Source organism: Myotis lucifugus, unplaced genomic scaffold (assembly GCF_000147115.1).
Source record: "Myotis lucifugus unplaced genomic scaffold, Myoluc2.0 scaffold_347, whole genome shotgun sequence".
In the NCBI taxonomy this organism is placed as follows: Eukaryota; Metazoa; Chordata; class Mammalia; order Chiroptera; family Vespertilionidae; genus Myotis; species Myotis lucifugus.
Genome location: NW_005871395.1, coordinates 570,105 through 586,522, shown reverse-complemented (window position 1 = coordinate 586,522; position 16,418 = coordinate 570,105). Strand labels below are relative to the sequence as shown.

At 39.1% G+C, this 16,418-nt stretch overlaps 1 protein-coding gene across 4 annotated transcripts in view; it reads left to right on the top strand.

Annotated features, from left to right (window-relative positions):
- Nucleotides 1–16,262, top strand: part of SRPK1 (SRSF protein kinase 1) — an 80,194-nt gene extending 63,932 nt beyond the window's left edge. For 3 of the 4 annotated variants that reach the window (XM_023764788.1, XM_023764789.1, XM_023764790.1), the window contains 3 exons: nucleotides 3,484–3,591; nucleotides 8,116–8,185; nucleotides 11,440–11,835. In XM_023764788.1, coding sequence (XP_023620556.1) covers nucleotides 3,484–3,591; nucleotides 8,116–8,185; nucleotides 11,440–11,825 — 564 coding nt within the window. In that variant the 3' untranslated portion in view covers nucleotides 11,826–11,835. The other variant, XM_023764787.1, reaches the window with a different exon arrangement.
- Nucleotides 16,263–16,418: the final 156 nt, after the last annotated feature.

The following is a 16,418-nucleotide window of genomic DNA, read 5'->3' as shown; positions in this document are numbered from 1 at the left end:
AGCTGAGTTAAGCAAGAAAACTGGGGCTCGCCATGCAATTAGAGTCACTTAATTTCCCTGTCTTCAGAACGGTACTCTCTCCTCAACTGTACAGAGCATCTCCGGAGACCCTGTTGTACCCATTCCAGAGAAAACCTCCAAATGGTCTGTGGGCCATAAGGGCTGTTAGACTATATCAAGCCCTGTGTTCTGGAGCTCTGTTTCTTTAAAAGGTGTTTTAAAGGATCATTCCTGTATTGAATCCCCCCCTTCATCCGTATTTCCAGAGATACTTGATACCACCAATCCCTGAGCCTTAGGGGAGGTGTACTGTAGTATGCATCACATTGCTTCTCAGCTTTCACCAGTGGCTTATTATTCAGCTTTTTTGGATCCATTAAGACATTCACCAAAGATCTCTCTGCTTTCCAACTTTTAATTTTCATTGCTTTGATTTCTTTGCCACTATCCTTGTCAGTTTATACTTTAAAAATTAACACTGCATTCTCTATTAAAGTGGAGTTTCAGGAGTGAGTGGAAGTGTGTGTATGTATCCAATCCACCTTCTTTATTTTTGCTAATACTTGACCTCATTTATCATTTACAGAATCTGTGTAAGGCATTAGTGAGGCACATGAATAAAGACAACTCCTTTGATCAACATGTTCATTTTTACAAATGGGTCACCTACAGTTCATTTCCACTTCAAACTCAATATTGGAATCCCTTGTTTTCTCATAAAGCCATTTTCCTCTCTAAGTCTCTTCATAAACATTCTTTTAAGTTCGTTCATTTGAAATAAGATCCAAATAAACCCATGAGTGCAAAATTGGGTACTAAATCTCTTAAGTTACCTTTACTATAGAGGTGTTTCCTCCTTTTTCCCCCCATACATTTTATGTGTTAAAGAAACTCCACTTGTTTTGCTGGTTGTGTCCTCATGTACTTAGCATGGTCTGTTTCCCCAAGATTCCTGTTTGATTTTTTTGGTGGGGTGATGGGGACAAGAGAATGAGGGTGAGAATTCTTTTCTTTAATTGAGGTAACATTGGTTTTTAACATTATATTAGCATTTCTTATCAGCTTTTGTTTTGTCTTGGAAAGCATTTCTCCTTCAAATCTAAGGATAACTTTACTCCATAAATTATTCTTGGCTGGCAGTTTGTTGTTTTCATCCTCACCCTAAAGTATGTTTTGTTTTTAATTGATTTGAGAGAAAGCGACAGAAACACCAATGAGAGAGAGAAACATCAGTCAGTTGCTCCAGGCAGGAATGGAACCTGCCACCTTTTTGGTGTACGGGGACAGCACTACAACCACCTTGAGCCTCCTGGCCAGGGCTTGGCTGGCAGTTTTAATCTTTCAGTATTTTCGATATGTCCTTCCACTCCTAGCCTGATAAGGGTTCCTGTCTAGGTTATTTTCTTCTTTTTCCCTGGCTGCCTTTACAATTCTTTAGCATTGACTTTTTTTTTTCTTTTTTACCATAGAGTTTTCCTTACAAGCATCTTTAAATTGTTTTATTATTTTCTTTTTCTTTTTTTTTCATTTTTTTTTATTAGTTAAGGTATTACAAATGTGTCCTCAGCCCACCCCCCCTGCACACTCATGCTCCCATCCCCCTGTTGTCCATGTCCATTGGTTTGGCTTATACACGTGCATACAAGTCCTTCGGTTGACCTCTTCCCCTTACCCCCTCCCTCCCCTACTTTCCTTCTGGGGATTGATAGCCTGCATTGACTTTTGACAGTTTAATATAATGTGTCTTAAAGAATGTCTCTTTGTATTGAGATAATTAGGTGTTCTTTGACCTTCCTGTATGTCCAACTCATCCAGGTTTGGAAACTCCTCATCTATTATTTCTTTAAATAGGCTCTCTGTCCCCTTCTCCATCACTTCTCCTTTTTGGGATACCCATTATTCTTATTTTTCCCTTCTGATGGAGTGGGATAGTTCTCATAGAGTTGCATGTCTTTTTAAAATCTTAGTTCTCTCTGCTCTTCCCCCTGAATCATCTGTAGATTCCTATAATTGAGCCTGCTAATTCTCATTTCCAGCCAGTCTACTCTAATTCCAGTGCTTTCTAATGTATTCTTTATCTTACTTGTTGAGTTTTTCAGCCCCAGATTTTTTGTTTGGTTCTTTTTTAGAGTTTCAATATCTTTTGTACAGCATTCCTTTTGTTCAGTAATTTTATTCTTGAACTCATTGGACTGCCTTTCTGAGTTTTCTTGTATCTCGTTGAATTTTGTTTTATGACAGCTGTTTTGAATTCTGTGTCATTTAGATCAGTCTTCCATGACACTGAGTTTGGTTGCTGGGCAGATGTCATTTTATTTTTGTACTACTGTGTTACTGTGATTATCCATGGTGTTTGATTCCTCTGCTGGCGCATCTGAAGTAGTGAACACTTTTCTTGCTTAGGTACAGCTTTGTTTAAATTTAACAATTCAACAAGTTGGTACTTAGAGGCCTCTTTTGTTTTCCATTAGGTGGCACTATAGCACAAGTTTTTGGTTTCTCTTACCTGAGTGGACTCTGGGTATATTTGACAGCTAGCATTTTCTTTCTTTCTTTTTAAATCTTTATTGTTGAAAGTATTATATATGCCCCCTTTTCCCTCCTATTGACCCCTTCTAGTCAGCCCAAGAGTTAGTATTTTCTACCCTCCACAGCTGCTGTCAGAGATATCACAGGCTCTCTTTGTAGCAGCTTGTGCCTCCAGGGTCACTGGTGCCTTCCAGTGTTGCTGCAGCCACAGTTTTTGCTGGAGTCACCAGGATGATGTGTGCCCCACTGTGTCCAGAGTTGTCTGAGTCTCGGGTGCCACCACCATGGCAGGGGAGCCAGGGTCACAGGCACTGCTGCAGCCAGGGGAGCCAGAGTTGCTGCTGCCTTTTCCTTTTCTGGGGTTTGTGGGTATAGTCATGAGCCCCTTCTCCACTGATGCTGCCATGCTCACTGGAGTGTGGACTCAGCTGCCACCGCGGGACAGGGTATCAGGCATCCTCACTGCTGGTCCTCTAATTCTACCTTTCCTTGCATTCCAATTCACCTACCTCAGATGTACAGATGTGTGGATCTCTCACGCATCCGATCAGTGTGCTGGTCAGTATTCCAGTCATTGTAGATTGAAGGGGGAAGACCAAGGTTATGTCTCACTCTGCCATGATGCTGATGTCACTCTCAGGAATTCTTCATAGGTGCTGTTTTTAAGGTTCTTGAAACTTGAAACCTACATCTTAAAAATAAATTGTTATTCTCTAACCTGTGTATATAAAGTTTAGATTCATATGTTTGCAAAATAATTCAGAGTAGACTATAAAGCAAAGTGCTGTTTGGAGGTAATAGCATCAAAATGATACTTAACAGATTAGCTAAATAAAAACTGGTTTAGGAAAAATTTAGAGAATTTATTTTAATCTCCGTTATTAAATAATCATGACTTGTTACTTTTTAGAATAAATTAATTTTAAAATACTGTTTCCTTCTGTATTTACTCAGCATAAACATTTCACTGAAGATATTCAAACAAGGCAGTATCGCTCCTTGGAAGTTCTGATAGGATCTGGCTATAGTACCCCTGCCGACATTTGGAGCACGGCATGCATGGTAATGTTTTTTCCCTTTTTCCTTCACTTGTTATTTGGTAATAACATGCCTTGCCCTGTTTGCTCATTTCAGTAGACCAGCAAATTAAGAAAGTGAAAAAGTATTTTTTGTGTGACTTATCACTAGTACTCTAAGTCCTGTGTCTGGAGAGGTCTGAATTCAAAAGCTGGATGTAAACATCTAGCTTTCCATTTGGTTCCTGCCAAATTCCTGTTAGGTGAAGGAACCAAATGTTTCTTACTAAAGTTGGGGGTGGGTCCAGGTGGATTGTAAACAACTACTCTGAGGTAGTGTCGCTTTTGTTTAGGATGTTACAAGTACCCTTCCCCTTTTGGCTCTGATCTTATTTTCAGAATAAGGAAACCCCTGGAAACTGTTTCAGTCTGTAAAGTTCAAGTTACTCAGACATCTTTGCACTTCATAAAATGTGAAGCTCAATCATTCATAAGTTGCTGCTTTGTCCCAGGCAAGCAACTATTCAAATGGTTAGATTTAGTTGCTACTAAATGATTTCCCACAAACAGCCTCATGTTGGAATGTGTTATATTGTTTCCTGAAATGGAGTATACTCTTTACTTGTAATTGTGTGTTTATTTCTCTTCCACTAGGTTATAAGAGCCAGCAGGAGTCATGTGTGTTATGTATAGCAAGTGTCTGGTTAAGGCCCTGGCACATTTTGCGTGTGTGTTTACAATGGAGTTCTGATGCTAAATACCTAGAATTGTCACAGATTTCACAAGTTAAGGGCATAGTTCCCCTCAAGGCTGCCTCTGAGGCCCACAGGCCACCTGGCTACACATTGGGAGATAATACTATCATTTCAGATTCGATAGTTCACTAGAATGACTCACAGAACTCAGGCTCATCATGAGTCACCTCATTAGTATAAATTTAAGTGTGGCCCAGTGTTCCATTGTGAATAACAAAAAAACACCCTGATCACTTGGAAATTTAGATGCTATCTCCCAGGAAACAGGAACAAAGACCAAACATTATTTATTATGCAACAGTACTTAAGAAATATTTGTGGACCATCAGATGTGTTGAACTAAGCAAGAAATACATTAAATTCATTTTAATTAACATTTAGTATTCATAATCAACTCTGGAAAACCTGAAAGAGAAAGGACAAGGCATAAATCTCCACCTGTTTTAGTCATAGATTTTTGACACCTACATTCCTGAAAAGCTGTCTTTCAAAGGTAACAGAGTTAAAACCATGTTGTTAATATGGCATAACTTTATAAATCATTTGTTAGGACATATCATTGACTTTTGAAGTGGAGGACTCTGAAATAAAGTAAGGTTTGGTATTTTACACACAAGATTTTACACATAAAATCTGACTTCTTTCTTGCCATACCTTAAAGCAGGGGTGGGGAATGTCTGGCCTGCAGGCCGTATAAAGCCCGTGAAATCATTTGGTCTGGCCCTGCCAAGCAAGGCATTAGGGGTGAGTTAATTAAATGTTTGACCAAATATAGCAGGCTGACTTTTTTTAAACATGTATTTATTGATTTTTAGAGAGAAAAGAAAAGAGAAGGATAGAGAGAGAGGAACATCGATGAGAGAGAAACATCATTGAGCAGCTGCCTCCTGCACGCCCCCACTGGGGATCGAGCCCACAACCCATGCATGTGCCCTGACTGGGAATCGAACCGGTGACCTCTTGGTTCATGGGTCAATGCTCAACGAGCAGCAGGCTAATTTTTAAGCTGATAATTTAGTATGGCCCACAAATGATGTCATAAATATCCAGATGACCCTTGGCATAAAAAAGGTTCCCCACCCCTGCCTTGAAGCTTTAAATTTATTGTTAGAGAAAATAAGTGAGCAATATCACCAACTACAAAATATAGCTAGATGGTATCTGTTTATTATGATAATAATATTATATTATTTATGAAGTGGTTCTTAGTAGTGGGCTGATTATTTGAGGGTAGTGGATCCTGCTTGCCATTTAACATAGTATTTACTGTGTCAGGCTTAAGAAGTGAGGGAATTAACCTTGCCTCCTGTTTGGACCAGCTCATGTGCAGGAATTTTCTTGATTAGGGAGGGAAGCACTTATTTGACATGAGACAGTATCATGAGGACTTATGCCCCAAGCTTCTCTCATTTTGCTGATAGGTTTAGAAGTGTTGCCTAAAGTTTGGCCATAATCAGAGAATAAAAATAAATCCTAGATTACCAGAGATGCCCCGAGAGATGGATCTTGCATCCAGTGTAATTAATTGATAGAAAGATTGGGGCCCTTTCTGAGAGATAAAGAGACAAGTTATGAGAACGCCTATACCACTAGTGATTGAGATGACCAAGTTTAGATGGGCAGTAACATAAATATTATGTTAATGTTCTGTGACGAACATTAAGAATCAGTAAAGAATAGATGTTTTTAATTCTCCAGTCTGTGGATCTTGACAACCTTATAATGACATGTATCAACCATTATAGTATCAGATAGAATAGTTTCACTGCCCTAAAAATCCTCTGTGCTCTGCCTATTCATCCTTCTTCCCCTACCTCCCTCCCTCCCCTCAACCCCTGGCCATTGATCTTTCTATTGTCTCTATAGTTTTGTCTTTTTCAGAGTGTCAGCTTGAAATCCTACAGTACGTGTAGCCTTTTAGGTTGGTTTCTTTCACTTTGTAATATTCCTTTTATAACTGATTTTGCCTGTGTCTGACCCTGAGTGATGCTGAACAGGCTCTGGTTAGTGTGGGACAGGCATGAGTGGGAATTGAGAGCCCCGGATTGGGGGATGAGCTTTGCCTTTCCGTTGGGGCACAGTTTTTTCATCTGCAAAGGAAATGTGTTTAACTAGGTGTTTTATTATCTAGAGCTCCTGCTAGCTTTCAGTTCTAATGTAATCGTTTGGTTAGGTTTTTTGCTGTTTTATAAAATTATAACTACTAACAGCTACCTTATGTTTAGAAAATAAAACTCTTAGAGAACTTTAACTAGATGTAAGTATCTAGATGAAAAAAATTAGAAAATTTAAGTTTTAGAATTTTTTATATATTTTTGTAAGCTTTAATTTCAGTATCTTTACTGACCTCCCACTATGAGACTTTGAAAAATTAAAGTACTGGTTTCAGAAGAGATTGACAAATTTTGGTGAATAAGAATCACAGTTGGTTTCTGTTCTGCTTTGGGACTATAAACCTCAGGGCAATTAGAGGGTAGCACCAGTAGCTGCTCTAGCAGTGTGGTTCAGTTTCATAGTGAGCTGCTGGAATGTAAAACAAGCTGTACCTGGCAAGAAGCCATAGCATCCCTGACATTTTCGAGGTAATCCTAAACCAGAGATGGCGAACCTATGACACGTGTCAGAGGTGACACGCGAACTCATTTTTTTGGTTGATTTTTCTTTGTTAAATGGCATTTAAATATATAAAATAAATATCAAAAATATACATCTTTGTTTTACTATGGCTGCAAATATTAAAAAATTTCTGTATGTGACACGGCACAGAGTTAAGTTAGGGTTTTTCAAAATGCTGACACGCCGAGCTCAAAAGGTTAATATATATTTTTAGTGATTTCAGAGAGGAAGGGAGAGAGAGAAAAAAACATCAATGATAAGAGTGTATCATTCATTGGCTGCCTCCTGCACACTCCACACTGGGGATCAAGCCCACAATCTGGGAATGTGCCCTGACCGGAATCGCATGACCTCCTGCTTCATAGGCCAACGCTCAACCACTGAGCCAGGCCAGCTGGGCTGACTTCACTTTTATATCAATAAGGTTCTTTTAAAACTGTTCTATTGTTTTTTAATCCATTTTAATCAATGAAAATTTAACATAACCCCATCACTCAGATGCTGTCTTTTCATACTGCTTGGCATTTATTCCATAGGAAATCACTTTCTTTCAGATACTCTTTAAAACCATTTATAAGAGGCTGTCTGTGGTAGGAGACTGCCTTTCTTTTCCTGGTTAGTGACACAGATTCTGAGTTGCTCCTGATTCCATTTACACATAATCTTTTTCTGATTTTCCATAGGACTGAGAATTGGGAACTCTGTCTGGGATAGGTTAGGGATTGCTTTCCAACCCAAAACTTTAAAATGTACTTTTTGCCAAACACTAAAGAGTCATAGGTAGAAAAATGTCTGAATTTTTTGGTTTCAGTTTTGGATACAGAATCTCAATTTCTAGCCATGTAAAATTATAATGTAAGACTTGCTCTTCTCACAAAAATTTAATAATAAAAAATCACTTTACTGTCCAGATGTGCCCCCTCTGAGCAAAAAGAGAAATTTGAGAGCTTAATTACTGATTTGGCGGGAGGTGGGGAGGGCGTGGAGTAATCTACATGTTGATATTAACTGAGTTTTCGCTATTTTCCTGATCCATTTTATTAAGATATGGGTGTAGGAGGAAAGCTCTTGAGGAATAATCTCTTAGATATTTTTTAAATGATTATCTGCAGGTTACTTAATATTGAGCCAAATAAAAATAAGCTTCCCAAAGGTCTTTTTTTTCTTAGTGTTTTCATACGCTGTCCTCTTTTTCTTAGGCCTTTGAACTGGCCACTGGTGACTATTTGTTTGAACCTCATTCAGGGGAAGAGTACACTCGAGATGAAGGTGAGTCCCCTTAACTGTGATTTTTGTGGGTGGTAGTTACACTTTCCACGTGTGGCTCACATCATTTATTAGTACTGAAGAGCCTTAGTCTTTTTAGTGTGCTAAAAATATATAAATTTCAGAAAATATAGAAATATGTTTTATATTAGGTATTAGATATACTAGATATTTTATAATAAATATTAAATAACTCTAGATGAGGATTAAAGGAGGCCACAATTGGTTAAACTAAAATTTGTGTTCTTCTAAAACATCTAGTTATCTTTCTATATAAACCAGTGGTGATTCATTCTTTACTCAGTTTGAATCTACCTGTTGATCAACTTGTTGCTCAGTTGTACCTTCAACTTTATCTGGAAGTTAATAATTTTAATATACAAACATGCTGTGAATGAATGCAGAGAAGAAAGGGGAGAGCGAGAAAGAGAAGCATCTATGTGAAAGAAAAGCACTGATCGGTTGCCTCCCATATGCACCCCCCACGACCTAGGTGTGTGTCCTTACCGGGAATTGAACCTGCAACCTTCTGGTGCATGGGACAACAGTCCAACCAACTGAGCCACCCAACCAGGGCCAGAGACTTTATTTTATTTGTCTATATAAATTCTGCACCACTTAGCATTTTTTTCCCCTTGATGAAAATTAAAAGCCATTGTTTTCTAATGATACTAATATTTATAATTCCATTTTTATAAAGAAAAACAAAACTGATTTACATTTTGTGATAGCCAGCGGGAAGAGCCCAAGCTGTCAGTTGCTTCATCTGGGAGACTGTTAAAGCAAACAACTGAGTGTATGATTTTTCTTCCTATTATGTTGGCATCCCAATAACTAGAAGAGATGATAATGTGAATGAAAAAGTCTTAAATATTTTATCTTCTTTATTATACAGTTTGTGCAGCTTTGGTTTTAAGGATTAATGGGATTGCTTTGAGAGAGCAGTAGCAATATGCCCTCTCGATGTGGAAAATAAGTTCTTTACTTTCTGTGCTTCCCTCTAGTCTTTAGGAAGTCGGGTTTCACGCTCTATAGAAACAAGAATGCTCTCTCTTTCTCAAACTGGTTCTCTGGGATATTATGGGCAATGTTAGTAGGGCTTGCTGATAATCCTAACAAGTGCTATTTGGAAAATGTTATAGCCAAATGCTTATTTTAGTGGGTACAGTTTGGATATGTTTTCTATACATAAGCTCTGTGAGAAAATGCTGTAATTACCACCGTTTTATACACTTGATTATTCCCTGTTCTCTGCTTGCTTTTTTTCTGAGTTATGCAGATAAATCTATATGCTGTAGATTTACATTGTTTTTCAAATGCCCTACTATATCTATTTGGAAGGAAAATTAATTTTTTCTCTTTACTTCTGTAGACTCCCTATAAATAGTGTGTGGTACAGTGCACATATAGTGGCTAGAATTATATAGAGTAGGACCTTGAAAATTGAAATGTATAAGAAAAGACTCAAGTAAGGGTCAAGGGAGAACAGTCTACCCTAGATATTTAGATCCTGACTTTTCCTTCCTATGCCAGTTAGTATTAACAGTTCTTAGATGAAACCTCAAACTACTACAATTTGGCCCATAAGAGCAAGAAAAAGCAAACCATTACCCCTGACTATACATGTAATTTGTTACAAGTCACAGTGGGACTGGGGCCTAAATAGCATGTCCTGTTATTGTTAATGTTCCACAGCCCTGGCTCTTGGAATAATACTTGATAATCATTTTGCCTATCAAATATATCAATCAAATGATTAGTTGGTAAGCCAATTAATCCAATGATTAATTGATAGGTTGTTGGAATTAAATGTAAAATAACAATTTCAAGAGAAAAATAATTCCTTGTTATAGGAAAAATAGTAAAAGAACAAATATTTCACTTAGAAGTTTATAATAAGATAAACTATATAGTGTCACAAACTAGCCTCACAATTAATTTATACAAAGACATTTATTCGCAGGTCCTGCCTAAGATTGGTAGAAATTTCTTGGCAGCCAAGTACTTGTTACCAAGCCATAAATTCAGTTAAAATTGCCCAAAGGTTATAGTGAATTCATGAATGTAAAGCCCCTTTAAAAAGGCACCAGTGAGTCCTTTACATGAGAAACAGAGATGACCTGAAACCTTCACAGGTTCCTAGCTATGTGGCTACCTAGCATATTGTTCCCCTAGAAGATACATTATTGGAAGTTTTTTAAGTGATTCTTTTTGACATCGATGATTCTGTAACTGCAGGATTAAGTTCATTTATAAAGCTGTTGTGTCCAGGAGCCTTCACTTTAAAGCCTCTTGATAGTTTCTGTCCCCTGCCTGTAAGGGTGGATGGGGGCTGATCCCAAGCTCACTTCCTGATGACAGACTGCACGCGTCCCTGTCAGTGTCCATAGTCCACATTCATGCTGTGACACTCACCGGGCACCACATGACTTGGACATTTGATGGCCTACAAATAGTCAGGGAGCTGTGCTTTAAAATGTTTGTGCTCAGTTTTACTTCACACACACACACACACACACTGTACTAGACTACAATGTGGGTTTTCATTCACATACTAGCTCTTATTAGCCCTACAGCTTCAAGTGGTCCATTTATTCTCTGTGAGGTTTCATTTCTTGTCTTTAAAATGGTATGTAAGTCTTTGGCCTATTGTGCAGGGTGATTGTGAAAACTTAATCATGTTAGTGCTTTAATCATCACGAACATTCTTTTTTTTTTTTTTTAATATATTGATTTTTTACAGAGAGGAAGGGAGAGAGATAGTCAGAAACATTGATGAGAGAGAAACATCGATCAGCTGCCTCCTGCACATCTCCCACTAGGGATGTGCCCGCAACCAAGGTACATGCCCTTGACCGGAATCGAACCTGGGACCTTTCAGTCCGCAGGCCGACGCTCTCTCCACTGAGCCAAACCGGTTTCGGCATCACGAACATTCTTATAAATAAAAGTTCTATGATGTCTAAAAGCATATTGGTACATTGTTTTACCTTTCCTAAAAACCCTGTCTGAACTTAAATATATAGACAAAATAGAAATAAAGGTGTAGATAAGCCGCTAAACTCCAGAAAGGGTATGCCAACTACTATCAGGTAACCAACCACCTGAAATAATTCTTGACTTTCCCAGTCTCCTCTTGAGTAGCCTTGGTTTTATTTGTAGTGACTTTTAAACAGCTAGTCCTTGAAAAGCTATTCTTGGAAAAACCTCTTTTACAGCCTGTCCTTGATCCTGTTCTTCTTACCCTTCTATTTTAGACCACATTGCGCACATTATAGAGCTGATAGGCAGAATTCCAAGACGCTTTGCCCTCAGTGGGAAATATTCACAGGACTTCTTCAATCGCAGAGGTAGTATTGTTAACATGAGTTTTCATCTAGGCCCCAGGATACACCTTCAGGAAGCAGAGCATTCACACCAAGATTATTTTAACTTACCGTTCAAGTCCCCCTGGAGTGGGGCACCTGATTTTTTATGGTTTTCTGGATTCTCCATTAGATGGATGGAGTCCTCCTCTTCCCATTTAGGACAGGAAGCAAGCCTGAGATGCTTTACGAAGAGGTGTGCATGCTACTCTTTCTGCCAGTGTCTAGAACTGTATTTGTTACTCCTGTTATGTATGTCTTTTTTTTCCCCCTCTTGAAATGTTTGAAACATACAGATCACATTGCATTGATCATAGAACTTCTGGGGAAGGTGCCTCGCAAGCTCATTGTGGCAGGAAAATATTCCAAGGAGTTTTTCACCAAAAAAGGTAAAATAAGTGTGTTTATTCCCAGACATTCAGGGGGCAAAAGTGCTTTAAAATTAAGAGGTAAGTACAGCTGGGTACATGTTCCCAGCACCTACAAAAGGATGGTCCTACTTTGAATGTGAGCTGTTACTTGGCAGAAATGAAATTAGTCGCTCACAAGCAGAAACTGGAGCCAGACCATGTGGGTTCAAATCCCAGCTGTTCCACTAGTTATGTGGCCATTGACACAGCCTCAGTTTTCTGATATCTAAGTGTTTACATTAGTTTGAGTTATTCTGTGTATAATACCTTGTTAGTTACTCCTATATAGCACTTCTAGAAATGAGCAAATTTTTGCTAGCCTTTGGCCTAACAACTGCCTCTATCAAAGGGCAAGCAAGTATTTTAGCTTAAGCTTAAGGGCAGGACTACATCTCACCCATCTTGTAGCCTTTTGACACCTATCACAGTCACTTCAACCCATCAGTCATGTGAATTAACTTTATACTTTGTAGTTTCATAAGTTCGTTATCACTTCTTAGTGAAGGAACAGATAAAACTCTCACTTTAAATTTTTGACTTGGTAATGTATATTGGCATATTTAAATATTTTTATTTTTCGCTAAAAGTATTACAAAGGGTATTACATAAGTGTCCTTTTTTTCCCCCCATCACTTTAAATTTTTGACTTGGTAATGTATATTGGCATATTTAAATATGTATTTCTTCTGCATTTCAAATAAAGTTTAAAAGCTAAAATGTAAAAACCTGACTTAGAAGGGACTAGAAAACCATCTTGCCTTTTTCTCCCTTTTTGCCATGGTTCCTTTTTCCTCACAGCCTCTACACTAGTGCTGAGAACAATCACTTTCCCAACACTGACAGCAAGCACACTCAAACGCTCCTTAATGTTTCTCTTTGGGGCAGGAAAATGGTGAAGTGCTTCCTAAGAGTTCCTCCTTGTATGCAAAGTCAGGGTAATACGTGCCCCTCCAAGCAAGTGATTAAATCGGCGCTCGCTGCCCACATGAGAGGCTTCTGATGAGTGTCACACGAGAAAACACGTTAAAGCAGCATTTACCTTAAGCCCTGGCAAATTGACTTATCTTAAATTGAGGTTCCAGAATAGTACCGAGGGTGGCACAGCGTCTCTGAAAGCTGTATGGGGTTCATTCAGCTCCTTATTTTTTATTTATTTTGTTGTTTTCTTAACTCCTTATTTTTAAAGACTGCCCATTTTTTAAGTAACATTTACTCGACTATCAAGCCAAGAAAAGAGAGTACATGCAAAGTGTTTTTGGTATATGGTTGTAAACTGCCTTTGAACACCATATTAAGTACATCTGGATTATACAGGCATTTAATCTTCATTTCAGTAAATAGGTCCTGATATCCCTACCCAATTTGACCAGGGCTAAAATTCTGGAACGATGGAACAAACAAGTTTCCTTACATTTTTAGGCCCTCATGAAAAAATGGAGATACTTCTTTCCAGGGACTGGAGTAGAGAAGGGGAGGTGCTTTGTAGATGGAGAGTTAGATTCTGATGGTAAAATTTGATTCTCTATAGATTACCTGGATTTGCTACTGGGTTTCCACAATGGAATCTTGTCATTTGTCAGTGTTGGTCAGTTTCTTTTGTACTGCTTTTACCATAGGTGACCTGAAACACATCACGAAGCTGAAACCCTGGGGCCTTTTTGAGGTTCTAGTGGAGAAATATGAGTGGTCTCAGGAAGAGGCAGCTGGCTTCACGGATTTCTTACTGCCCATGTTGGAGCTGATCCCCGAGAAGAGAGCCACTGCCGCTGACTGTCTCCGGCACCCTTGGCTCAACTCCTAAGCCCCAGCCCAGCTCCGCAGCAGAGACCACACGCCGCCCCTCCGCTTCCCTCCAAGCATTTCCCTCTCCCTTTTCAGGTGAAGCTCTTCCTTCAAGGGTTTCTAGGTTTGGGGCGGCTTTTTATATTATTCCAACATGTTCATTTGGGTCTGCTTACTTGACCCTCTGGAGATTCCCCCACAGCCATTGGGCATCCTAGGTGAATTTGGCCTTGATTGGGCTTTGCCAAAGACTAACGGACTAAAATGTGGAACAGCCTCTCGCCCTGTGCCCTTGTCTTTCCATTAGGACATCCTTTAAATAATAAGCAGCCTTTTTAAAAAGAGCTATGAATATGTAGGAGCTCATCCTTTTATTCACTGACTCTAAGAGTCAAATTTTCTAATGCATATCCTCTTGCCAGCATAAGGATGAGAAGGGGGGAAGGGTGACTGTACAGCAGAGACATTAAACTTGCTGTATCCAGGCTGCACCATCTTCCTGGATTGTTTCTGTTGTTCTCTATGTTCACATTTTTTCCTGCGACTTTTAAGCTACTATCTTTTTAAATGCGCTGTATAAACACCAAATTTGGGTACCATTATATCACTGTTCAAAATAATGTCATGTTCTCTTAATAATTCTAAGAGTCTTGCAACTTCAGTCTGATTTTTGATGGAAACAAAAACAGAACCATTGACTAGTTATTTCTTCAGAACCACAGGTGTCCTGCAAACTGTCCTTTCCTACGTGACTTCTGTTGTCCTAAAAGCAGTTATTTTGATAGGCTGTTTGCGGGGTCTTGGGGGGTTTTTTGAATCCCTGGCTGGCACTTGACTCACTTGAGTTTATTTCCCATGGCTAAAGAATTCAGGCTGACTCTAGAAAGGAGATCTGGGCTTCAGAGATTTCCCACCTAACAAGAAAATGTCCTAGAGTCCTTAATCCTTTTCCAAATGGTCCCCAAATGTTATTTACAGCATTTTCTTTGCCTTGTCCAAAATTCAGCTTTGGAGCAGTTTCCCTCTGTGGCTTTGCCTTTCTCATTTTCTCAGAGGCTGCAGGTCTTAAATGAAATTCTTAAATGAAATCCCAGGAAAAAAGAACCGGGGCAGGGGGAGGGGGGGAGAGTTGGCACTTGTTTCATTATTTTGAGGGTTTGGGTCTTTTGTGTGTGTGTGTGTGTGTGTGTGGTTGGTTTAGGATTAACTATTCTCTGCTGCTATTTCCTTGTATAATGTAAGTTTTTAACTGCAATTTTGAGATGATTGGATGTATTTGAGGTGTTTTCTTTTTCAAATGAGAAAAGGCTTTATGAATTTTATTTTAGGGTGGGTCTCTCTCAGACTTGCCCTAGACTGCATATTTCTCAGTTCATATTGAAAAGTAAAAGGGGCATGATAGAGGCCACAGCCGCTTGTTGAACATGGACCAAGAGGGCCTTGGGATCGCAGCACTCTCCAGAAGCGCTACAGGACTGATTCACAGAAGCCAAGGAGATGCAGCGTGAGGCTCTGCTAGCAAAGCTCCCAAGGAGACGGGTAGCCAGCTTTCTGTATGGGAATTGGAATATAGATTTTGTCATTTATTCACCAACAGTGGCAAAGGAAAAAGTGGTGCAATTATGCAATCCAGTTAACACATTACCCTGAATAACTATGGCCAGCCATTCATTGGATCCTTGATTGGGTAGTCCTGAAATCAGACATGTTCCTGTAGAAACCATCTTTTTTTAATTTTTTAAAATATATTTTTATTGATTTCAGAGAGGAAGGGAGAGGGAGAGATAGAAATATCAATGATGAGAGAGAATCACTATTTGGCCGCCTTTTGCATGCCTCCTACTAGGGACTGAGCCTGCAACCTGGGCATGTGCCCTGGCCGGGAATCAAGTCTCGATCTCCTAGTTCATAGGTCGACACTCAACCACTGAGCCACACTGGCCAGGCCCTATAGAAAGAATTTTAAGTGAGGCTGCCTATGCATCTATCAAGAATAAAGAGAATAGATTGTATCAAACAACGGCAGGGAAAATCCTTCAGCAATTCTAATCCACTTTGGATTTTCTGCGATATATGTACACCTAAAGCAATAGCAGACTAGAACTGAATTCTACACTGTCAAATCACAACTGTGGGATTACAGGAATTCTGGTTATGATATTAAGATGAAATAACAAAAACACAAATAGCCCCATTTTAACAGTTGACATGAAAAGAACTTTTAGTAGGAGAACCTGTAACTTCATTTTGGAACTCTTTCTCGTGACATAAGGGCTTCCCCCATCATTCAAGGAGCCAGATGAATTAGAAGCCGTAGAAAGAGGCAGCTGTAGAATTTGATCTTCCAAGTACCCTGTGTACCTTATTGAATTTAATCATAATACGTCAAATTGCCACGGTCTCACAAAAGGATTTCTATTTGCTGTCACTTAAAAATAAAACCCTGAGTCCATTTTTACTCTTTCTACTGGATGCATTCTGTTTTCTTTGTAAATGCAATACAATAAACGGTTTAATAACCCACATGTTTCCAGAAAACGTGTTCGTTTACTGCCCAGGTTGGTCTGACCCACGCTTCAGAGTGGAGGAAGGGATCAGCTCTGTGCTTTTTGAACTTAAATATACAACGAAACTACAGCCTGAACACATGCTATTCAGTGAGGTTTGTAGCTTTGCTTC